At 39.2% G+C, this 26,088-nt stretch overlaps 2 protein-coding genes and 2 long non-coding RNA genes across 7 annotated transcripts; 3 read left to right on the top strand and 1 right to left on the bottom strand.

Moving 5' to 3' along the window:
- The first annotated feature begins 10,578 nt into the window (after nucleotides 1–10,578).
- Nucleotides 10,579–16,205, top strand: LOC134214299 (uncharacterized). Its single transcript, XR_009979724.1, has 3 exons — nucleotides 10,579–11,044; nucleotides 11,099–11,177; nucleotides 15,967–16,205. It is a non-coding gene; the product is annotated as an uncharacterized LOC134214299 (long non-coding RNA).
- Nucleotides 16,206–17,222: 1,017 nt separating this feature from the next.
- Nucleotides 17,223–18,416, top strand: LOC134214259 (mitochondrial GTPase 1). Its single transcript, XM_062693669.1, has 2 exons — nucleotides 17,223–17,673; nucleotides 17,737–18,416. Exons 1-2 carry the CDS (start codon nucleotides 17,351–17,353, stop codon nucleotides 18,362–18,364), a joined length of 951 nt encoding a protein of 316 aa, XP_062549653.1. The 5' UTR covers nucleotides 17,223–17,350; the 3' UTR covers nucleotides 18,365–18,416.
- On the bottom strand, nucleotides 18,356–19,199 carry LOC134214269 (chromobox protein homolog 1-like). Of its 4 annotated transcripts, none has more exons than XM_062693679.1 (2): nucleotides 19,073–19,199; nucleotides 18,356–19,017 (listed from the first exon to the last, which is right to left on the bottom strand). In XM_062693679.1, exon 2 carries the CDS (start codon nucleotides 18,975–18,977, stop codon nucleotides 18,417–18,419), a length of 561 nt encoding a protein of 186 aa, XP_062549663.1. In that variant the 5' UTR covers nucleotides 18,978–19,017; nucleotides 19,073–19,199; the 3' UTR covers nucleotides 18,356–18,416. The 4 variants fall into 4 exon arrangements, with proteins under 4 accessions (XP_062549663.1, XP_062549670.1, XP_062549686.1 ...); XM_062693686.1 differs by having other exon boundaries at nucleotides 18,356–18,994; nucleotides 19,073–19,194; XM_062693702.1 differs by having other exon boundaries at nucleotides 18,356–18,964; nucleotides 19,026–19,182.
- Nucleotides 19,200–23,661: 4,462 nt separating this feature from the next.
- On the top strand, nucleotides 23,662–24,156 carry LOC134214251 (uncharacterized). Its single transcript, XR_009979717.1, has 3 exons — nucleotides 23,662–23,777; nucleotides 23,845–23,946; nucleotides 24,017–24,156. It is a non-coding gene; the product is annotated as an uncharacterized LOC134214251 (long non-coding RNA).
- The last annotated feature ends 1,932 nt before the right edge of the window (nucleotides 24,157–26,088 follow it).

Raw genomic sequence — 26,088 nt, 5'->3', positions numbered from 1 at the left:
TCAAATCTGCAGTCTTTTTGAATTTTTTAAAAATTGTTAAATTTCCAGAAATATCCCATTTTGACGTAAACTACGTCTAAGGGGAAGACTCAGATACAGGGTGTAAAACCGAAATTTCCAAATTCGAGACCGTCACGAAATTAGGATAGATTTCAAACGCTAATAGCGTCTTTATCTTTCGATGGATTTTCGACATTTGCTTATCAATCGATTCAGAAACTCTCCAGCAATTTGCCAATTCTATTGATACTATTGATTATCAACGTTAAACTATTGAAACCGGGTGAAAAATTCAAATCCGTTCATAAATCCCCAACACGGACATCAGATTGCAGTAAGGTACGGGCCTTTTGATCCACTGCTTCGTTTTCCCTGTGTATAAAAAGCCCCGTGTTTCGCGTGCGCGCGTCATTTTCATTCTGGATGTCACGGCGAGCGGACCAGGGCGTCCAGAAGCGGTCCCAGTGACAACGGCTGTCTCAGCGGTGTGGTGGTGCGGATGAAATTTTTTCGGTCGGTGGTGGTGGCGGTCGTGGAAGCAGCAGCACATCATTCTCATCCGTGTCCCATCTTCGGCGGATCTGGCAATCGACGGCGTTCGTTGAGCCGAATAATCGGATGGCGGTCGCGCAGCCCAGTGGCTGCTGATAAGGCACATAAGTGGCAATTAATCGGTTCTTTTCAGGACCATCATTATATTTGGGAGGAAGCAAATATTACTTTAAAATCTTTGGAGGAAGGTTAAGTTGAAATAATTTTCCTAAAGTGCAACCGTTAGGAACTGGAAAATTCTTCGGTGAAATTTTCTAGCGTAATTCGGAGTTGTATGATTTTAGTGATTGAGAATGTTGATATTAGACGAACTTTCAAAATAGAACAAAGCATAATTGTTTGGCATCGGTAGCGGAGTCATAGCATTAGTGCCGGTCCGAGCATAGGCTGTCATCGGAAGATTGCTACAGCAATTTATTCACTAATGTGGCGTTTGCAACGATTTGGATGTTGTCGGCACAACATGAAATTTTCCCGCGAGACTAATTTTGTATTTGTCCTGTTGATTGAAAAATAAATCGGTTCCGAGATGAACTTTATTCGAAGCGCAACGCTAACGTCGGTAGTTGAATCCCAAGTAAGTATCGGAAGGAGACCATGCAAACAATTGATTCGCATTATGACTGAAAAAAAAAAATGTATGGCGTCAGTAATGATGTTTGCTACAGATTTTTTGACGTAAACTTCGTCTAAGGGGAAGACTCAGATACAGGGTTTAAAACGGAAATTTCCAAATGCGAGACTGTCACAAAATTTAGGATAGATTTCAAACGCTGATAGCGTCTTTATCTTATTTTCGACATTTGCTTATCAATCGATTCGGCAACCCTTCAGCAAATTGCCAATTCTATTGATACTATTGATTATCATTAATGCTTAATTTTTTTTCCAACACAAATATGATTTTGAAAAAGTATCACCGGCGCGTGCTTACTCGCAATCTACATGCTGATACATTTACAGATACATCAAACAACTGAAAACCGAAATACGCCACTCCAAAATTACGAGGTGACAATGTTAGAAAGAGACAAAAGATAGGAAAAATAACACGGTGTGTAGTGTCTCCCCGAGTCACCTTTAGAGCCACTTTCATTGATGGTAGCCGATCGTTAGTACTTCATATCAAATATCATATCATATCATAGCATATCAAAGAACATTGTGGCCAAATTTCATAAAATTTGGTCAACAAAAACCCCCTGACAATAATAGAACAAAACCTGCCAAAGCCGTCATTCCTCCTACATCATACAAGAACATTTAAACTGAGCGCTGCTAATGTTGATGACGACGACCGCGCGACCCACACCATCACCGGGAATAAAAACTCCGCCGATGCCGAAGGTGGTACCACGGTCTGCTCTCCGCGACATCTCGAACGAAATGGCTCGCGCGCGCGGAAGACCTGGTTTCTTGTAATCAATAAGGTTGAACCTGTAGCCACGCCCCTTTGGTGAGTGTGTGACGGTTACACAATATTTGCAGTCATACCGGACAACAAAGAGGCGGGACTAATGAGCCATCTTTATTGATTATAAGGAAACTGCTCTCCCGCGCGCGCGTGGCCCATTCCAGTTCGAGACAGCAGCACCTACGGACGTGTTTTTTGTTCGCGCATTTTGACGTTAACTACGTCTAAGGGGAAGCCTCGGATACAGAAAATTTCCAAATTGGGGACCGTCAAGAAATCATGTAAGATTTCAAACGGTAATGGCGACTTTATCTTTCGACGGATTGTCGAGATTTTGTTAATCATAGATTCGGAAACTTTCCACCAATTTGGTAATTGTATTAAAACTATTCATTATCAACGACAAACTATTGAAAATGTTATTTCTTTCCAAACCGGGTGAAAAATCCAAAAAAAATCAATCCCATTCATAAGTCCCCAACACGGACATCAGATTGCAGTAAGGAACGGGCATTTTGATCCACTGCTTCGTTTTTCCTGTATATAAAAAGCCCCGTGTTTCGCGTGCGCGCGTCATTTTCATTCTGGATTTCATGGAAATTGGACCAAGGCGTCCAGAAGTGGTCTTAGCGACAACGGCTGTGGTGGTGCGGATGAAAATTCTTCGTTCGATAGTGGTGGCGGTCGTGGCAACAGCAGTACATCTTTACATCCGTGTTACAAGCAGCATTTTTGGATCTGGCAATTAACGGCGTGCGTAGAGCCGAATCATCAGATGGCTGTCGCGCAGTCCAGTAGTTGTTGTTGGTGAGGCACATAATTGGGAATGAATCGGATCTTTTCAGAACCACCATTATGTTTGGGAGGAAGGTTAAGTTAAAATAATTTGTCTATAGTGCAACCGCTAGGAACTAGAACATTCTTCAGTAAAATATTCCAGCGTGATTCTGAGCTCAATTATATGATGTTTGTCTAGCACTTAACTACTTTTCTTGCTGTGGATTTAATTTTGAACAATGATTCAGTGATTGATAAGTGATTGAGAAAGTTGATATAAGACGAACTTTTTTCATAGAACAAAGCATAATTGTTTAGTATCGGTAGCGGAATCATAGCATTACTGCCGGTCCGAGCGCGCGTTAGAAGGAGAAGCTGCAAATATGTATTCGCATGGATGGAAATAAAACCTTAAACAAGTAGCAGGCCACCTACTAGAATTATAATCTTGATGGGAAATTTCACTTGACTGTTACTGCTATCCACGCGAATAATTATCGGCAGCGTCTTTTTATAACGCGCGCTTGTGATTCTGCTACCGATGGAAAACAATCTGCCATCACCAAGCAATTAAGTTTTACTTTGAACAAAATTCATCTCGCCTCAAGTTGTGACTTAAGAGCTACTTTCTCTGATGGTAGCCAATCATTAGTACTTCAGACAAGAAAATTTAATCTGAGCGCGAACGACCGCATGCACCACACCATCGATGAGAATGAAATTTCCGGTAGCAGCTCGGCCGAAGCCGATGGTGGGACTACGATCTGCTTTTACCGACATCACGAACGAAAAGGCACGCGCGCGGAAGAGCTGCTTTCTTGTAATCAATAAAGTTGAACCTGTAGTCACGCCCCTTTAGTAAGTGTGTGACGGGTACACAATATTTGCAGTCATACCGGAGAACAAAGAGGCGGGACTAATGGGCCATCTTTATTGATTATAAGAAAACTGCTTTCCCCCGCGCGCGTGGCATTTCATTTGAAATATCGCGGAGAGCGGTCCCAGCATCGGTAGAGATGTCGCAAATTAATCGATTACTTCGATTAATCGATTATTTGTTGTGATAATCGATAATTTTTTAAATCGATTACTTCCCAACGATTAATCGATTCAATAATCGACAAGAATCGTGAGTAATCGATTAAGCGGGATTTTACGACAACTATTAGATTTCGATTACTTCAATTAATCGATTCATCGTTATGATAATCGATTAATTTTGATTCGATTACTACTCAACGATGAATCGATTCAATAATCGTCAAGAATCGAGAGTAATCGATTAGTTAATAATCGATTAATCGAGATTTTACGACATCTCTAGTTGCCTGGCGTCCGTAGCAGAATCACGAGCGCGCGTCGGAGGGATATGCTACAAATATGTATTCGCATGGATGGCTTCAGTGGCAGTCAAGTTTAATTCTTTCAAGATTCTTATTTGGTTTTGTTATTCCAGCCTATGGCGTGGGTCGTGTGGTCGTTAGTGATTCGAAATATGCATTATTGGGAATTACTCGAATCTTCTCATGGACACCATTTTAAACACAGAAAGATTGAGGCGAGACGAATTTGTTCAAAGTACGACGTCGTAGCAGAATTACGTTGCCGTTCGTAGCAGAATAACGAGCGCGTATTGTAGAGAGCTGCTGCAAACATGTATTCTTGCACTGGCACTAGATTCTTCATTTCACCAAACTGTTTTACGTAGTTTACGTCGGGCGGTCGTGTCTTGTACACAACCCTTATGATTTTTATTTTGAAATCGTTAAAAGCATGATAATATCAGTTATTTTACATTCAATTGAAGGTCATATGCATAGAAATTGTAATATGCACTGGGCACACACAACCATTCAAAAGTGTAAGAAGGGTTGCGTTCACTGTAGGTGGATTAAGTCGGGTTTTTCCTTTTTACTGACGGCGGCAAGAACAATGCAGAATGACGTTGACGGAAGTAGGTGTTCGCCGATTTTCGATGACGTTTGTTTTTCGCTGATCTTGTTCGCCGTATCTTAATTAAACTCTTGATATAAAGTTAAACACAGTGGTTTGAATTAGGGAACAAATATATTACGTGTGCAGCTTAGTGTTCATTAAGCACTTCCACAGTTATAAACTGCGAGGTTTCAAAGCCAAGTTACCATTTTTGCATTCGTATATCATGAGGCTAACACGATGATACTTTAATGCCCAGGGAAGTCGAGACAATTTCCAATCCGAAAATTGCCTAGACCGGCACCGGGAATCGAACCCAGCCACCCTCAGCATGGTCTTGCTTTGTAGCCGTGCGTCTTACCGCACGGCTAAGGATGGCCCCAACACTAAGCTGTGAGGCGGCTCTGTCCCAGTGTTGGGATGTAATGCCAATAAGAAGAAGAAGATATTACGTGTGCAATGGACGGAGGTTAAAACAAGAATGAATAGTTAGTTTGTCTGGGTACACATTTTTTTCTCTTTTGTTGATCCATCCAAACAATCGGGTTACTAGGGTAGTTTCTTAGCATTGATAGGGTAACACTTGATTACTACGACCTCAGTTCACGGAATCGACTTGCTTCTAAGGGTTTTGTAAAGATGTCAGCCAGTTGTTCTCTTGTTCCAATAGGTTCAACGTTGAATGTTCCGGCTAACACGTGGTCCCGCAGAAAATGGCGCCTTATATCAATATGTTTTGCACGTTTGCACTCTGTGTTTTTGGCCATAGCAATGCATCCGTGGTTATCTTCATAAATCAGGAAAGGTTCATTAGTGTGCATTTCTCCTAAATCTTCCAGTAATCCTTTCAACAAAATTCCTTCAGACGCCGCGGTGCTAAGAGCTACGTATTCCGCTTCACTGGATGACATTGCCACAGTTTGCTGTTTTCGACTTGCCCAAGAGACTGTATTTCCGTATACCTTGAACAGATATCCACTAACAGATTTCCGATCAGTCGTATCAGAACCTAACAGTTCACGATATGGTTCTTGAGTTTCTTTTTTAATTTCTCCCGTAACTAAGCTAAGTAACTTTCCATGGGTACACGGAAACAAATCGGTTACCGTTTTCATGATTTTCAAATCATGAATTCATGATCCAACTTATTTTATGAAATCATGATTATGACTCATGATTTCATGAGCACCTTTACTTGAATCATGAGTCATAACAACTGAAACCATGATCGTAATTCATGATTGAAATAAGCGTTACCCGTACGGCCGTATCTGTCAAATCGCGTTTATGGGTTTCCGCGGCCCATTACGTTTAGTCTTTCTCTTCGATTTTTTTTCTTCAAACTGTTCTGTGAGTAATAAACTCCTTGGTCAATTGTATTGAAATAATGAAGTTCCTAATGTGAATTTAAGCATAGAAGAAAATCTCACGCAAGTATTTATTTGTATTTGTATTTATTAATCTTTTTCATCTGACTTTTATAGTCTTAATGAAGTAATATATGGTATATGATAGTTATTTGCCGTAGTTGGATGGAGGCACCTGCATTTCTAAAGTCGCAAGTTTTGGTCAAATAAACCTATCTTCGGAAATGCATCTTTTAGGACATCAGACCATGGACATCCTTGGTTGGAAAGTTTCGTCGTTGAAAGAAGATTAAAAATTTAAAAAATGCATTGGTAAGTAAACTATGTAATTTTCCTATTCATTGTAATGCTTCAACATCTCGACCACCACATCAAATGGCCAGGAGTTTACAAGCATAATATTATTTTTGAGGTTTTACATCAAGGTGCATGTTTAACTTATTTATCTCGTGGCATTGTAAATCTGATATACAACACAGCCCTTGAGCTTTCAAAACATGCGCACTAGTTGCGCAACGATTTTAATTCTAGACTTTTTTTCGATTTTCATCTGGAACTAGAAACAAAAGCTATACAAGTAGAGTTCTCAATCATGAAAAGAGCTCCCATTTTCATGAATTCGACTCATGGTTTCGGATCGACTGACTCATGATTTCTAGAATAGAGCTCCCATTTTCATGAGTTCAATTCATGATTTCAGGTTGAATGACTCATGATTTCATGAGTCGTCGTTATGATTTGTCGTTGGTACTACAAATCGTAACGCATCAACGCGTTATGGGTAAACAGATCATAAACAAATCATGAAATCATGATTCAAAATCATGGTGTATTTTCATAACATGAAAACGCACTAGATTCATGAAATCATGAGTCATATTTATCATTTTCGGGAATGGCTTTGTACCCGTGTATCTTCACTGGATTACAAGTTTCCATTCCGTAGGTTTTCAAAAGTTTTTCAATTGCAGTTTCCATTGTGAGTATCATAGTTTCAACGGCTTGGTCGTAGCAAATTCGCATTCCAAGAAAATGTCGTATTTTGCCGCAGTCGGACATCTCAAATTTCGTTGACAATAGTTGCTTCAATTGGTCTATCATTTCTATCCTGTCTCCCATCACGAGCAGATCGTCTACGTAGACTATCACGTACAGGATTCCATCACGGGTTACTCTGGTGTACAAACAATAATCATGCTTGGAGCGGACTAATTTGTTATTTACCAGTAAATCATTCAACTTTTCATTCCAACATCTTGGGCTTTGCTTGAGTCCATATAACGATTTTTTTAGTTTGCATACAACGTCCTTCAGTGCTTGAACACCTTTTGGAACAGCCATATATACTTCTTCCTTCAAATCGCCATACAGAAAAGCAGTCTTGACGTCGAGTTGGCGGATATGGAACTTCTTTTGAACTGCTACTGTCAGTACTGTCCTTATCGTACTCAGCTTTGCTACTGGAGCGTATGTTTCCCCATAGTCGACGCCAGCTTTTTGCTGAAAACCTTTTACTACTAGACGAGTTATGTGACGGATTGGGTTACCATACTCATCTTCTTTTATTCGAAATACCCATTTTGATTGCAGCGGTCTGATACTATCTGGACGTTTCACTAACTGCCACACGCCATTCGAATGTAAAGAGCTCAGTTCTTCTTCGATTGCTTTTGTCCAACTTTCTTCATCAGCTCGACCAGAAATCTTATCGAAAGTTAGAGGGACATCCCGCGTATCCTTTGGTTGTTGTTCTGTTGGGTTTGTATAGGCAGTGAAAAGTCCTCCAGAGAAAAAATCTCGAAACTTACCAGGTGGCTTGCGCTCCCGTTCGCTATGCCTCGAGGTAACCATATCAAGGTTCTGACCAGGATCTTGTTGCAAAGGGTTACGTGGCTGGATTAACTTGAGGAATGTCTTCACTTAACTGACTGTTATTCAAGCAATCTTGATAATGAATGTCTTCAAGTGGATTTTCCCCCTCTTGCTCAAGTGTTACTGTATCACGAAGAACCGAATTGTTAGCAGTAATCGTTTCGCAAATCCGAATAAGACACAACCAACGGGGCTTCATGTTCTACTTTCGTTTCGACCATAAACGGAAAATTGTTTTCATCGAATTTGACATCTCGCGCTAGAAACAATTGGGTCCTAAAATGAAGAATCGATATTCGATTTTCTTTCAGGGAACAATGAAGGTAATCATCCTGAACGTGTCAGTTTTTCTTTCGACTCAAAAATCAAAAAGAACATTGTTTAATTTGAAATTGAAAAATAGATGAAAAACGCTTCCTTGACATTTTCGGTCTTGTTTGACGTACGGATTCAAACGCACTAGCAAAACACCGCAGGGCACTTGACCCAACCTTTGACAGTTAATATATGGGGCTGACGTTTTGGGCTGATGGTTCATTCGTTCTGAAATGTTGCACAGCCCAAAATATGCCTTAAAATGTCTTAAACACAAAAATATTATTTTTACTGATTTAGAATTTTACCAGAATTTTTATAACAACGGTTCAAGTATTCTTGACCGATGCACTATCGTTTGCAACCATAAACAAGGTAGGGCTTTAGGACCCAATTGTTGAGTTTTGATGTTCCACAGCCTGTATCCATTAGGAGCGTAGCCAACCATAACCGATAGTTGACTCTTCGGTTCAAGTTTTTTTCGCTGTTGACTTGGAATCCACACGTACGCTTTACAGCCAAAAACGCGTAACTTCGTTAAGTTCGGCTTCACTTTCTTCCACATTTCTATCGGGGTTTTGCATTCAGGAACAGCATTAGTCGGACTACGATTTATCAAATAGACTCCTGCTAAAGCTGCTTCATTCCACATGCGGCTTGGCATTTTTGATTCTAACAGCATCATACGTATTTTTTCAACTAACGTTCGGTTGAACCTCTCTGAAACCCCATTTTGTTGAGGTGTGTACGCCACTGTAGAGTCTATCTGGATACCTTTTTCTGCGTAGAATTGAGCTTGCACCTTGGAGTAGTATTCTCTACCTTGATCAGTTGTTAACTTCGAAATTCTGCTCCCTGACTCAGCTGTTACCATTGCTTCGTAAATTCGAAATTTATCGAACACTTCGGACTTCCGCTTCATTGTGAAGATCTAGAGATGGTCGGGTTCAAGGGGCGGGACGCTGAGCACAATGTTCCAAGCACACTTTTTTGCTATGCGTTGGAACACTGCTCTTTAACAAGGAACAATCAATGCACAAATTGTGGCACAGTTTGACACACTTTCGACATTGACATTCTTGACATGGGCAGAATGTCAGAAATCGGCAACCTTACCAACTACTGTCATTATTCTCCCGCTTTTTCCAAACATGTAAAGTAAACATTCCATTGTATTGTTTCTTTGGTTTCTTTAGACATGAACAGCTTAGTTTTTCAGAGCGAATCGTTTATTTTTATGCGAACAGACTGAGACTGATGATACACTCACGTGAATTAAAACCAGATATCAAAGCGATCGAAACTATAAACATATCGACAATGTATCTGTTGATGGTGAGTTTGCGTGGGCGGGAGGGTTCAACTGGTTAGCGAGAGGATGTTTAATTATAGAAAAGAAGGTTCGTTTTAGGGAATTGTGTTGTTTTTCGAGTGTTTGAAAACAACTCACTAACCCCCTTGATAAATGATACGGTGGAAAGTAGACGCCTTGATAATTATCAAGGCCGCTAGTGGAAAACTATTTGCATTATTATTTTCTTTTTTCTCTGCAATCTCATCCGTCATATTTTACTTACGGAAAATCTAAAATCCTTAAGGATCCCAATTGGGAAACATCCGTTCCTTTTTCCCCATTTCTCTAAATGAACGAACCTAAAGTTCCCTTATAAATAGGTGGTCTATTTGACTAGTTTCACACGCGAAGGAAGTGAAAATAATTGCAAACTGTTGCAAATACAAGGGATTATGCCGGTCGTCCTTGCGAAATCAGCACCATCAGCCGGGATGATGTTCTGCCCTTCTGCCTAAAAAATGGTGTGGGGAGGCGCTAGCTCTATCACTTGCAGCATTCCAGTTCATGATGAACTTATCTCCGCTGATTCCCAGAAGACATTGATATCATTTTGAATTGTCTTTCGAACAATATGAATATTTACCTCTTCCACTCCGGTTAATAGGTGAAAACTCGCTTAACAATTGATTAGGGCCTACAATGAAAAGTAAACAAATTCAATTTTAACACCCTTCAATAGCATCCTCTAATAGCTACTTATAGTATAAAAATGTTCCGCATCTTCAATTAAATTGCTTGGAAAAAACTAATTTTTGATTGGGCCTATTACGTGTTATTTTCAAAATATGTGTAGGTCCACCCTAAAAAACGGCCAAGCCACTCGTTTTTTTCTGTCTGGGATAAGCCTTCTCCAACTTCGGGCCGATAACGAGATTTTTTTCCGAACCGTCATCGGCCCGACCTCGGAGAGAGAAAATTTCCCCTCCCGAAAAGCCTTATCCCGTGTTTACTTTCGAAAAATGCCATAAACAAAGGGTCTACACGGAGCAAAAGCGGTCTAGTTTGAAACAACCAACTTGTTGGTTGATTTTCAAACTAGACATTTGGTTGTTTCAAAACCAAAGTTTGTTGTGTTAAATCCAAAATTTTGTTTGAACAGAACATTTTTCCTATGTAGTTTCAACCTAATTTTTTGATTCAATGAAACCAAAATTATGATTGTTTGAACCCGAAACATATATTGTATCAACCATGACATTTGTTTGTTTTAAACAACATTCAAGTTGTTTTTGTCCGCCACGGACTATAGATTTCGAACCAAAATATTAGCTAAATTCAACTGTAACTTAAGGTTGGAACAAACTATGAATTTGTTTGTGATACAAGTCAAATCAAAAGATCAAATATGGAAAATAAATCATAATAAATCAACTGATAGAGTCGATCCGAAATTTGCATATTTTGGATCAATTTTATTTGTATAATCATCAGTATATAGATCCACTTATGAGCACAAAGGTAAGCTATGAAGTAAGACCAAAAAATAGGAGTATTTATTTTTTCCTATTTCAGGGAAAAATGATAGATATATGACCCGGATATGCCTCCACTCTCCGATTAAAATTTGCATCAACCTAATTTCGACCAAAAGGTATGTATTCCACGGTGATCCACTTTTTTATTAAAAATATCTGACATTGTGTTGTAATCTCTATATGTAATAATAGTTTGACGTGCCCCTATGACATGCAATTATGTATGTGTTGGATTTTCTTATAATAAAGACAGTTTTATAGACGTAATAATCGAGTACGCATGTTTATTTTCTGAATACCGAAACATGGTGTCAGAAGTGGGCAAGAAATATTAAATTAGCTTAGTTCGCGTTGAATCGTACGAATAGTATTCGGTCTCGGTTTTTCAAATTACTTCGCGACGACCACGAATTATCGCGTTCGAAGGTGTTACACAGGAGCCTTATAAAGATGGCGGAAGAAGTTGCACAGTTACTTAAGCAACAGAATCAAATTTTTGCGTATTGGGCAGAGAGAATGGGAAACTTCCAGATAACCATTCCGAACTCATCGTCACCAGCACATCTAACTTCACAGTCAGTGCCACTACCACCACCACTATGTTTGGAAGGAGATATGGAGGAGAATTTAACATTTTTCGAATCCAGTTGGAAAAATTATTCTGTTGCTGGTGGAATGAATGATTGGCCCGATAGTGAAAACAAGAAGAAAGTCAGTTTTTTGTTATCGGTTGTTGGAACCGATGCTCTGAAGCGGTATTTCAATTTCGAACTCAGCGATCAGCAGAAAGCTACACCCGAAGCTGTGTTAGATGCCATTAGGGCGAAAGTAGTGTCAGTTCGAAATATTATTGTTGACCGGCTGGAATTTTTCTCTGCGATTCAGACACCGACAGAATCCATTGACGAATATGTGAGCCGTTTGAAAGTGCTGGGAAAACCGTGTCGTTTTGGTACATTGGAGCAAGATATGATGGTGTTCAAAATAGTTACATCAAACAAGTGGTCTAGCTTAAAAGCCAAGATGCTTACCATGACTGATGTTAACTTGTCGAAAGCTATTGATTTATGTCGGATGGAAGAAATTACCGCCCGACATTCGAAACAGTTATCGTTAGAAGCGCCCGTAGATGTCAACAAAATCGTCGACCGGGTTTGCAAGTTTTGCGGTGGACGACATCCGTTCAAACGTGGAGTGTGTCCAGCTTTCGGGAAACGTTGTGATAAGTGTGGAGGAAAAAACCACTTCCAAAGAGTCTGCAAGTCGAACGGATCGTCATCTAGTAAACCAAAAAGTGGAAGGAAAGTGAAGGCAGTAATATCGTCATCAAGAGCCGAACGCCCAGTTGATGTATACGACGCAGATGAAGAAAAGAAATCTGGATTCAAAAAGAGGAAGAAGCAATTATTGGGAAAATTACGGATAACTCTGCCAGGGGTGGTGCTGTTCTGGCGGATTTGTCACTGAAATTCGGAAACGTGTGGAAGGTTGTTAGCTGTGAGCTAGATACCGGTGCCAGAGCAAGCATTATTGGTATCGACTGGTTGAAAAAGTTGTCGGGAGGAGCTCATCCGGAATTGGATACGTCAAGGTGCCGCCTACGAGCCTTTAACGGAACATCGATTGAAGTACTGGGGCAAATTAAAGTTTCTTGTCAGCATAAGAGTAAGCGATACAGGATGGTATTCCAAGTTGTCAACATGAGTCATGCACCACTATTATCGGTCACTGTGTGTACCACCCTGGGTCTGGTAAAATTCTGCAATGCTGTTCATCGTGACCCCGTTTCTTCGCCAGTATTGGACCGATATCGTGAAGACGCTAGGGCTGTTGTGAAGAACTATCGTGATGTGTTCGAAGGCTATGGGAAGATGGAAGGTGCCGTCACGCTGGAAATTGATGAGTCAGTGAAGCCTGTGATACAAACTCCCCGTCGTATTCCTATTGCCTTTAGGGACGATTTGCGGCGTAAAATAGATCAGCTGGTTAACGATGGCATCATTCAAAAGGAGTCAAAACACACCGATTGGGTGAGTAATTTAGGTCCTCTGGTGCGGATTCTCTTCGTGTTTGCCTGGATCCCATACCTTTAAACAAAGCCCTCAAACGTCCAAACCTTCAATTCACAACTTTGGATGAAATTTTGCCTGAGCTAGGCAAAGTGAGGATATTTTCAACGGTGGATGCTAAAAAGGGCTTCTGGCAAGTTGAATTGGATGAAGCCAGTAGTAAACTTTTTGGACCCCCTTTGGACGCTATCGATGGCTCAGGATGCCTTTTGGAATCTCATCTGCGCCAGAAATATTTCAAGCCAAATTGCAAGAAGCTCTTCAGGGATTAGATGGCATTGAATGCTTAGCGGACGACATTTTATTAATAGGAGCGGGGGACACCTTTGAAGAAGCTCTAATGTGCCATAACCAACGACTGGAGAAATTGCTTGTTCGTCTTCGGAGTAATGGCATAAAACTCAACCTTGCGAAGCTTACTCTGTGTCAAACGTCCGTCAATGTCTTTGGTCACGTCCTATCTTCCGAGGGGTCAATCCTGATGAACGAAAAGTGGAGGCGATACGAAACTACCCTGTGCCTACGTTGCCAAAAGAAGTTCACCGATTTGTAGGAATGGTCAACTACCTAGCAAGGTACACTCCTAACTTGAGCAGTAAACTGGTTGCTCTGAGGAAGCTTATTTCAGACGATTCTCGTTGGCGATGGACCTCGGAGGAAAGGGATGAGGAGTTTGATAACGTGAGACTGGCTATTACTGATCACACCGCTTTGCAATATTACAGCTGCACAGAGTCGCTGATTATAGAATGTGACGCTAGTTGTTATGGCCTAGGAGCAGCAGTGTATCAATCCAAGGGAGTTGTTGGTTACGCTTCCAGGACGCTCACCAAGACTGAGAGAGGGTATGCCCAAATAGAAAAGGAGTTATTGGCTATCGTGTTTGCGTGTACTCGCTTTGATCAGCTGATTGTTGGCAATCCCGAAGTCATCGTGAAAACTGATCACAAGCCGCTATTGAGCATTTTTGACAAACCTCTTCTCACCGCCCCTAAACGTTTGCAACACATGTTGTTAGCATTGCAGCGATACAATTTGGCGGTCAAATATGTAAAAGGCAAGGATAATGTGGTAGCGGATGCTATATCCAGAGCACCTAGCGATGTTCTCAATCAGGATGATTATGCAAAGCAGTACGTGTACAAAATACTTGCCGATGTGGAAGAAGTCAATCTCACAAATTGCCTAAATGTATCCAGCGAACGCATTTCGGAGATCATACGTCATACGGCTTGTGATGAAGCTCTTCAAAATGTTATGGAATATGTACGCAGAGGATGGCCGCAAACCATAGATCAAGTTCCTGGTCACGCTAAAATGTATTACAAATACCGGGATGAATTATCAACTCAAGATGGGTTGGTGTTTCGGAACGAGAAAATTTTAATTCCTCCCTCACTGTGGCGTTCCATGATTGACAGAGTACATATGGCACATTCTGGCGTAGAAGGTACACTGAAACTAGCACGTGCAAATATTTTTTGGCCTGGTATGTCAAATCACATCAAACATGCTATCTCGCAATGTGATACTTGTGCCAAATATTCAGCTTCCCAGTGTAAGCCACCTATGCTAACACATCCCATTCCGGTGCACCCATTTCAGTTCATATCAATGGATGTGTTCACTGTTCATTATAAGGGCAGGGCTAGAAACTTCCTCGTTACAGTAGACCACTATTCCGACTATTTTGAACTGGATTTGCTACCTGATCTAACGATGTACACTATGGTAGATGTTTGCAAAAGAAACTTTTCGCGTCATGGGAAGCCACAACGAATGTTGTCCGATAATGGCAGTAATTTTGTAAACAGTGCGATGGCCCAGTTTGCTAAAGAGTGGGATATTGAGCACGTGACGTCGGCCCCTTACCACCAACAAGCCAACGAGAAAGTTGAGTCTGCCGTCAAAATAGGAAAGAAGCTCATCAAGGAAGCAGAAGATTCAAAGCTAGATTGCTGGCTGATGTTACTTAACTGGAGGAATACACCGAATAAGCTGGGTTCTAGTCCAGTGTCCAGATTATTTTCCCGGAACACAAGGTGCGAGGTTCCAATGTCTGCTAAGAATCTCATGCCATGTGCTATTCCTAATGTACCAGAAGCTATCCAGGCAAATCGGCGAAAGGTAAAATATCAATATGACAAATCGGTTCGTCATCTACCTTCGCTTCAAGCCGGTTGTCCTGTATATGTCCAGTTAAACCCGGATGTTAACAAATCTTGGGTGCCAGGTGAAATAAAGGAAAAATTGAGTGAGCGCTCATACTTGGTGGAAAGAAACGGATCCGTGTATAGAAGAGATGCGGTACACCTTAAGCCGAGAAACATTGAGGACTTTGCTTTACCAAAACCAGTTGCAAGCTCTACCTCTGGAGCACCAAGTGATTCACATCAATTACCGTCTCCGTTGTTATCCGCAGAATCACCAAACGATGTTATGCTGCCCACATTTTCTGGAAACACATCAGTGGAACCGTGTTCAAGCGAGTTCAATACACCGGGAAGAGTGACCGCAAGTCGAGCAACGATGGCCGAAATGATGACGCACCCGGAGATTAACAGCCGACCCAAGAGAGATGTTAAAATGCCTACTAAGTTCCGAGACTACGTGATGAAATGAATAGTTTTTGTTGTTGCTTGGATAAAGGGGAAGATGTTGTAATCTCTATATGTAATAATAGTTTGACGTGCCCCTATGGCATGCGATTATGTATGTGTTGGATTTTCTTATAATAAAGACAGTTTTATAGACGTAATAATCGAGTACGCATGTTTATTTTCTGAATACCGAAACACATTGAATACCAATTCTGATATAATACAAATATTTGCAGATATAGATATTTTCCAAAACTCATGGCTGTTTATCGGAGGTTGAACCTAGACGAGTCCTACTTGAGCTGCAGCAGTCGCAGTGCCATAATGATCTCCAGCTCGAGCGGCTATCTCAACATGGAATATGATTATGTTGACGCTATTTCGTTATTTTTTATATAAATCATTGAATTATCAATAAAAAGAACTAAAATGCACGAAATATAATTCATTTATACAATAAAAGAAAAAAAACAGCAAATAAACCATCAACCAACTATTAGATTGTTTCAACAAATAAAATGGTTATTACAAATCTGTTTTTGGTTGTTCCAAACTATTTTAATCAGTTTGAAACAACCTTAATCGATTTTTGTTCCAGCAGCTGTCAAATGCAACAACTAATATTTTGGTTGTTCCAAACCAAACAATGCTCGGGTACTTATTCAAAAGGGCGTATGTAATTTTGTAAACAAAGATTCAAACGTCGATTTGTCCAATCTGATGACACTCCCGCGCAAACCAACACCACCAACAGGTAGCCGAAGGCTTCCCCTACCTGTCTGTGGTGATGGTTTGCGTGGGAGTGCTATCAGACTGGACGAATTGACGTTTGAATCTTTGTTTACAAAATCACATACGTCCTTTTGAATAAGTACCCGAGAATGGTTGAATTAGCATGACATGTCCCAAACAAATCAACATTAAATTCTAGTTTGTTTCAACCAACGAAAGTGATTGAATTAACTTGTAATTTTGTTTGTGCCTAAATCAACCAAAAATTTGTTTGAAATAAACTAAAATTTGGTTGTGTTTACCAAATCTTTTTCTCCGTGTAGTATTACTTAGCAAAAAATATATTCAACTGATCCTTGACATTTGAAATTCAACTTCGAAACCAAAAATAGGTCACATTGAAAAATCCATGATCTATCTAGGAAGGTTAAAGCAGGGGAAGTCGACGAGAAGAACTTTCTCTTCAGATATTATTCATGATCTTAAAGTGAGTAAACACTCGAATTGTTTGAAACAAAGCTAGTAAAGTTAATAATTCGAAAACAATGTAAAACGAGGACTAACTTAAAAAATTCAAATGTTTTAAAATCAATCGACTTTATCGATTAATCGATTAGTTGTTGTCGATTAATCGGAACAATCGATTGGTACGAAAAAATAATCGATTTCTTGATCATCGATTAATTGAAAAAATCAAACATCCCTATTCTCACTCAGATCCATCATTTAAAAATATTCACGTCATTCGTCTGTTTCTCACGCCTTACGTCACTCTCCAAAATATTGTCAACTTTTTTACAGTCGCGTTCGCGTAAAAACCGATTGATTACAGCTTGATCCCATCTAGTGATAAAAGCTTATTAACCTGCAACAACCGAACCGTATACCATGAGCAATACCTTCCGGTTGACATTTCCGGTGGTGAACCGAGAACTGCTCAACTGGTTCCCCGGTCACATGGGCAAAGGTATGAAGCAGATGCAGCAGAAGCTGAAACAAGTAGACTGCGTGATTGAGGTGCACGATGCCAGAATTCCTCTCTCCGGACGAAACTCCGAGTTCCGGTACACGATCAGTGATATCAAGCCGCACATACTGGTGCTAAACAAGAAGGACAAAATCGATAGACGGGCACAGAGTCGCATCATCGATCGACTGCAGCAGCAGGATTCCGAGGCACGACACATTCTGTTCACAAACTGTAAAGATCAGTAAGTAACTTGTCTATTATTAAGCCAATTTAATATTTTCAAATTCTCTGTACTGTACCGTAGAACATGCAACGGCATTCGAAAGGTAATGCCTCTGGCCCAAGATCTAATTCTCAGCTCTAATCGTTTCAACCGAGCGGATCAAAAAGAAAGTTGCATCATGATCATCGGTGTCCCCAACGTAGGCAAATCATCCCTGATCAATGTGCTGCGGAATCGACACCTGAACAAACGTGCAGCTTCCCAAGTCGGTGCCGTTGCCGGAATAACCCGCAGCGTACTGAACCGAATCAAAATATGTGAAGACCCTTTGGTCTACCTGTTGGACACGCCCGGCATTCTGAAACCCAACATTGCAGACACGGAAACAGGCTTGCGACTAGCTCTGGTGTCCTGTCTTCAGGACCATCTGGTGGGAGAGGAACTAATCGCGGATTACCTACTCTATTTGATGAACAAACGAGGGAACTTCAAATATGTAGAACTAATGGGACTAACGGAGCCAACCGATTCGATTGCTGAAGTGTTGGTGGCCGGATCAAAACATCTGGATAAGTCTGTCCGTGTTCGGCATTACGACGGATCTTTTGTAATTCGACCGGATGCCATGCTGGCAGCACGACATATGATCAAGGCATTTCGGACAGGTGCCTTTGGCAAAATTCTAATAGATGATGACAAGTTTGTTTGATGTCTTGTTATACGTAGTTAAGATAAAATCGATTAAATCTAGTTACTTACAACTAAGCTTGCATCATTTCCTCCAACGATTCCGTCGGCATGCTTGGCGCTGGTTCAACGCTTCCACCAACTTCTTCATAAGCGGCAAACTTGCTGCGTTCCCGGGCCTTCTCCACGATCTTGCTCTTGGTTTCGTAATAGTCGATTACCACTCCGGGTTCCTTGTCGTTTACCACCGCAGCGGGTAAAATGTCCATTTCATCGCAGCCGAACCACTGCACCAGGAACATCAGCTCTCCTCCGCAGTCCGTGGCGCCCACAATCGCCCTCAGCTGTAGGCTCCGATCAAATCCGCGCGGCTTGGCGATCTCCTCCAGTTTCTTCTTGGCAGATTTCTTCTTCGCCTCCTTGAACTCTTTCTGGCGGCGTGCCTCCTCGTACCTCGCAATCAGCTCCGGGCAGTCCAGGTTCTCCTCTGGTTCCCAGGTGTTGTCCGCCTCCGAGTAGCCCTTCCACTTGAGGTAGTACTCGATCTTGCCGGCGGCGGTAATCCGGCGGTCCATCACTTTCTCCACCACGTAGGGAGCCTCGGTACTGTCATCTTCCGCCACTGCACGAATCATTCTAGTGAATATTATCGCTAAATTGTGGAAAAGTTGATACCTACTAACTTTATTTTGGGCTTATTGTTTCGTTCTAAATAAGAATAGTTTCTTGCCTGAGAGGACGCTTCTGATATGGAGTAGAAATACTATATAGGGTGGCTAATATGGAGTAAAAAGTTAACAGCAACAGCGCTTGCTCGCAATTGCACCGCAATGTTCTTTTTCTCACTAAATGCTACTCACACACCGCAACACTCACTGCACCTCGCGTAACATTTGAAAAGAGTCGGATCATTAAATTTAAGGCTCCATCCAGGAGGGTGAAACGCCTGTCATCCGCGGTACAATGGCACTCTACCCAACATCGCTTTTGGTACTTCTGTTTTTGGTACCCAGTTTCTGGGTAGTATACCCGAATTCAGTGCTCATTTTGGGTGATTGGTTCGTACGCAGTTAGTGCTAATTAACGGCATTCAACTTCTCCTGGCGAAAACTTGCTATTGGTTGAGGTACATCGAGCCTTTTGTGTTTGTATGGCTTCTTTATGTCGAAAAATAGCTCGTCGATACTTCCATAGTTTTGTTATCATGAATCAAACGAAATTAAAACAAAAACATTTTACGCCATATTGCATGAGTAGTGGGTAGGCGTATTAGCCTTCTCTTCAGTCCCCTGGCTCCATCAGACCAACACTCAGGAAAATCGACACATATACTTTATGGCAAAAATCCATGTATTTTGAAATATGCATATCATGCGACGGCACATATCTAATTGCACACAAATTCACACATGGATACTATGACCCACATGGAAAGTATGTGGGAACACTCATGCAATGAATGTGGGCGCATGGAATATATGTGTCGAAAATATAGAATCCATTTCGCTACCCCCATTGCAAAAATCCATGTGTAAACTCAAGAATATAATGCGGAGTTTTTTGTGAGTGAAGGAACAAGCATGGGTGATTGGAAAAGATATTTTAGTTACTACACTCAAAAAAATACACACGCGACTATAAAGTGTTTCGCCCTTTGATTTGTCCTACTGGTCAAACATGTGAGACTCGAGTGTGAAACACTTTCAGCAACTCACCACGCAACATATTAGTATCAACAGCAAAACACTTTCGGAACAAGTGTTGTTATACTTGATAACAACAGTTTTTCATATTGTTTTTCAAATGATATGGGATTGAAATCAAAAAGTATTGTTCTTAGTTTGAAACAGAAAAACCTTTGAAAGTGAATGTTTTAGTTGTTCAAATACCATGTTTTTAATATTTTTATTCTCTCTATTTTTCCAAATAATATGAACACCCGTTTTTGGTATACAATAATTATATTTTATTGTTTATTATATTTCATATTTTTTCTCCATAATATGCATAAAAGACGAAATATATTTCCAAAATATGTTCTCGGAACATTCGGCTCTTGTTTTTGATCATTCCTCCAGGTTTCGGTTTTGCAGCGTACTGTAAAGAGACCTAAAATGTATATGATTCAAATGATAATTTTACTTTGAGTGAATCATATCTACCTTATGCACATCATCCATGTTCCTTTGCTCCCTTGGTTAATGCTAGATCGTAGCACCTGATTTTTCCTGCGGAAACAATAATAATGATAAACATTATATATGGACAAATATGCACAAAAGTTTAAAGATTTGATGGGTCAAACTGTATCAATTTCACTTACCTTCTGAAAGATTTTTTTTACTGAGGACGTGGCTCCCATTTTAATTTCTTTACAACTGCCACAACTTGCAAATTCAATTTTTTTCAAAGTAAAACATGCTTTAATAAAGTGTAAAGCACTTTCGATTGTATGGATTTTACTTTGACGACTTTGCCAGCAAAACAACAGAATTCTCTTTATTGCCAAATCCAAAACGATTGAATCGAAAGTGTTTTACACTTCGAAGTCACTGTTGCTGACTAGTGGGGCGAGACCAAGTGTATTCCACTTTAATGAAATAATCAACACACTTGATATTGGAGAGTGACTGGTAATTGAGTTCTCAAGTGTTTTAGGTTTTGAATTCAAAGAGTAAAACAGTTTAATTTGGAAAGATATACTTTTTGAATCAAACAGTGAACTTACATTGACATTCATGTGCAAGAATTCTTTAATCGAGCGTTTCGATTATTTTCAGTGTAGATAAAGATTGTTGCTGTCGTCGCTGTCCGGAACATCTCTTGCTGGCGAGGATAGGAGAGCTAATTGCAGGGCCGGATCAAGACTCGTGGAGGCCCGGGGTCGAGAAAATGTGGGGGCCCTCACATTTGCAAAATATAGGATGGGTATGTATTAGGGTGGTTCAAAAAATCGATTTTGCTCCATAGTGCTCATCTGATTCTTTACCATGTTCTGAGTGTCCTCTGAAAATTTGAGCTCATTCGGATTAAAACTGATTTAGCACAAGCCGTTTCAAGTTTGCATGCAAAATAGTATGGGGAAATTTATTTTTTCATTATACTGTTAATGACGTTTCCCCATTAAGCGCAGGTTAAAAGAAAACCTACATAGCTAAAAGGGATACTCAACAGCTTTCACCCAACGAAAACCGCATGTTGTTTAATCGTCCCAATAATTAGTAATTGATTTTAAGACAGGTTGCGAATTTTTAGTCATGATCGTTAAACTTCTTTAAGGGCATTAAAAAATATCATTAAAATATCATAAATTTTATTGTTACAACACCATTTAAAACATAATTTTTACCATTGAATATAATGGAATTTTGACAATAAAATCACATGAGAAATAATGGTTTTCCACGATAAAATGAATGGTAAATGGGACTTTTACAATTAAAAAGGGGGGTTGTTATGTATCTTTACAATAAAAAAATCGAAAAATTTCGATACAAAATTCGGAGCAAAACAATTGATTTTACGCTACTTCAATGGGATGATTTCGAGCGACAAAACAATAGAAAACATTGTGTTTTAAATGTTTTCAATTACTGTTTCTATTGTTTTATAATAGAAATACAACAGGATTTAGAATACATTATACTCCAATATTACAATAGAAATACAATACAATTAATTGTTTTACAAATTATTTTATTTTCCTTCGGTTGTTTAGCATATCTTTAGACGAATCCAGCGCACTACTTCCAAAGTTAAGTGGGTTGCCTGTATCTGGAGAAAAATCCAACATCAGTTTAAAAAGCGTACTAACTTTGTTCCGAATAGACAATATTTACATATAGATATAAACTTGTGAAAAATGTAAATTATAAAAGAATGTCACTATTTTCAACTCTCAATTTGGTTGCTGTATTCCGTACCGGTGACGTTTGACAGTTGACAGTTCATTAAATAGCAGCGCTCTTATCGCGCTACCAAATTTGGTCACCTGTCAGTCGCGCTACTATTCTAGCAGCGCGTTTAGTAGCGACCGGTAAAGTGTCAAGTAATGATACTGCGCTGCCAAACGGCTTAAACTCACCACCGGTAATCTTGCTCTAATAAGCCATTTTATGAGACAGATTCGAACAGCTGATCGAAAGTTTGAGTGGACAGCTCGGTCTTTGTTTTGGTAAATTTGCATGCAAACCATCATCATTTCGTCATCATCATCATCATTTCATTCCATTTTCGCAAATGTTCCTTGTAAAATGTAAATATTAGTGTTAGGTCTCCTGTCTTTGAGCTTTTTATAAAATGGCTTATTATAAACTAGGATAGGATGTGCCAAGTAGTCAGTAAAAATCGTACCGATTTGCTGTCACAATCGTACCGGTTGCTGATTGGTTGAAAATGACAATCGATTACTTCGATTGGTGTCGGCGCGTTTTTCGTAGGGCAGCATGTTGTTAGTTTGGCCGTGTTGCAGGTTTGTAAAGTTGATATTAAGCAAATTACGTAAATGTTTGAGTTCCAGTTTTTTGGTAAAAAATAAATTTATATTGAACTGCAAACGCCGTATAAATGATTATCAAGGGTTGTAAAGGTTTAAAACTGTTAATGTTAAGCATTATCGTTCACCTTTTTGGCATTTTCGATCTCAAATTCATATTTGCATTAGCGTATACTTATTTCTGGTAGTCTTCCACTTATCTTGCGTAAATAATTGATAGAACGGAAAGAAAACATCAAGTTTTAATACATGATATTTGGAAGATTTTGTACCAAATTAATTTGGCTGCACTGGCGACCACCTCGTCAGAGCAACCGACTAAAAAACAACAAGGCAGCCTCAATTGAGTTGTCACATCCTATCCTAGATTATAAACAAAACTGTACACGCTCAAATGAATCCAGCCACCCGCATAATTAAAAACGGTTTGCAATATTGTTGGTACTATGGATATGAAATAAGTGAAATTGTTACTATTTATATCATTGTCGATTTACAATGGTACTATATGATGATCTTGAACTAATATTATACAAAACTTCTAGTCTACGATGCCATGTGCAATAATTTTACAATATATTGTATTTTTACAATTTCTTATTTTCCATTCATTGGAGAAAAAACGATGATAAAGTTTAAATGTCTTATAACTGAGATAGTAACGATACAGGATATTGTTATGTAATAATTACGTATCCTCTAAAGGCTTTCTCATTATGCTGCGATTACACAAAGACATTGAGAATCATATCGTCCAATAAAGATAATCATTCAAGTTTTGCATTCAGTATGTGTTTGTTTTTACAATGCCTAAAGAATATATTTTCTGAGCAGCTGCCATGTTTTTTTTTTCAATGAAAGTAAATACTGGTTCAGGTGAACCAGCTAGTTTTGCGTTTAGTGTTGAATATAATGTTTTCTCGCACCGAAAAATTTAAAGGTGAGTAACGCAATTGCTTAAATGCAAATACTTTACTAGCTCCTTCATATTTGACATCTTTTTACAGTTACCAATAGTTCCTGTCTTAACGCATTGCAGCTGACCTTGCAACCTCGCTTGAAACCTTGGACAAAATTGATTTGATTATTTAATGCATGATTGTTCATCGGTAAGTTTTGTTACATATATTATACCCTACATATTGATAATGTGGTGTTTTTTTCTTGCCTTTATTACAGTCAATGTGGATTTCTATCTGCACTCGGCTTTACGGATGCGGATTCCCGGATGCCCGGATGAATTTTTGTCTCATCGCCAATCCAATCGCTATGGATTCATCATTACACCATACACGAAGAGCTAAATAGTTAAATCTAATAAACTTCATAATACCAATATATACTATGATTGATAATACACATATTGTGTTTTAAATAATAATAAGGGAAAATACCATGCTTGCTCTTTCTACTAGTAGAAGATAAGGGATACTGTGCGTCGAGTTTTTTCTTGTATCATTACATTGTATATATATGGCAACTCATATTGTTTCCATATAGAACAAGGATTGTAACTGAACCATACCATACAATGTGGAGCGAAAAAAATGTATTGGAAAATAGCCTTTTTTATATGGTAATTATACTTAACCGCCTATTACCCACGTTGTTGATTTTCCAATCACAGCATACCATATTTTGAAGACCATTTATGATGAGGTTGGTTTATCTTTAATATCAACAGTAATCAGAACAGTAGGGGTAATGTTATTTGTTGTCATGAATGATCTGACAAATGTTATGGTTATGGTTCAAGATTATGCGGGATTCTCCGAGTAAAATGATAAGCAAAAGTTTTTGTTCCCTTTCATTTTTTTTAAATCAAATTTGTATTGCATAACATTTCTAGACGTGCAACAAGACCTGCAATATGAAAATATATACTTGAGAATCGGTATAACATTTTTATTTATTTAACAAACAAAGCTATTGTAATTTTATTGTTTTCAATTGTTATTTCATCAATATAATAATCCATGAAATATTCCAAAATTATATTAATTCAATAACATTAGACGGATTTCCAGATCATCCAAACCGAATACTTTTAAAATTTGTTTAGTTTTTGGATGAGCAATACTAAACATAAGCGAACAATAAAAATATAATAGAATATATCGGAAACATTTAAATATATTGTTATTTTAATGTACGTACAATAAAGATCTTTTACAACCGTGAACATTTCACAATAAGCATACAATAGTTTGTATTGTTTGCCACACAATCTATTGTATTTCAATGGGTTATGTCTTACAAGTTACTGTAAATTTTTATCCGGGCACTGAAATGTGCAGTGCAACACAGTAGCCTGAATTTGTGTATGCTATCTTTCGCGCCACGAGCAGCAATGTTGCCTGTTGATGAGTTATGCAATTAGCTCCAGAAAACCACGGTATAGATTAAATTCGATTACTAATTATTGGAACGATTAATTGAGATGCGGTTTTCACTGAGTGAAAGCTGTTGAGTATTCCTTTTCTGTGTAGGTTTTCTTTAAGCATGCGCTTGACGGGGAACCGTCATTAACAGTATAATGAAAAAATAAATTTCCCCATACTGATTTGCATGCAAACTTGAAACGGCTTGTGCTAAATCAGTTTTAATCCAAATGAGCTCAAATTTTTAGGGGACACTCAGAACATGGTAAAGAATCAGATGAGCACTGTGGAGCAAAATCGATTTTTTGAACCACCCTAGTATGTATGCGCATAACCTAAATTTAAATCAATTAATTTCAGTATTTTTTCTTTCAATAATCTATTCCTGTTTGTACATGAAACTAATAATTCTTTTTCTACTCTACTATTATTATTTCAGAAACATGTTTACAGTTCTTACAGTTCTAAATATGCTTCTTTCGACACTTCTTCTCCGAATATTTGTTGATCACATAATCTACATCCAGCTCTTTCAACACATCGTATTCGCAGCTTAGCAACACCAAATTGGAGAGCCTCTCGTTTCCCATGGTAGTTCTCAGTCGATTTTTTATGAGCTTCATCTTGGAGAACGATCGTTCGCCGCTTGCATTTGTCACCATTAAGCTCAAATAAATGCGTAGAGCTACTTCTGCATTTGGAAAAGAACTGTGCATATTGTTCTCCAAAATATGGTGGTACATAAAAGCTTCCACAGAGCTGTTTTTTGGGATTTGTATTTGCCTGATGTAAGAGAACAGTTGAATGAGTTCGTTTCCTATCTCTGGTTCTAAGTCTTTTGGGTATGCTGCTACCAGGTTCGATGATCCG

The sequence above is a fragment of the Armigeres subalbatus genome, chromosome 1 (assembly GCF_024139115.2).
Source record: "Armigeres subalbatus isolate Guangzhou_Male chromosome 1, GZ_Asu_2, whole genome shotgun sequence".
Classification (NCBI taxonomy): domain Eukaryota; kingdom Metazoa; phylum Arthropoda; class Insecta; order Diptera; family Culicidae; genus Armigeres; species Armigeres subalbatus.
This window is presented reverse-complemented; position numbering and strand designations above follow the sequence as displayed.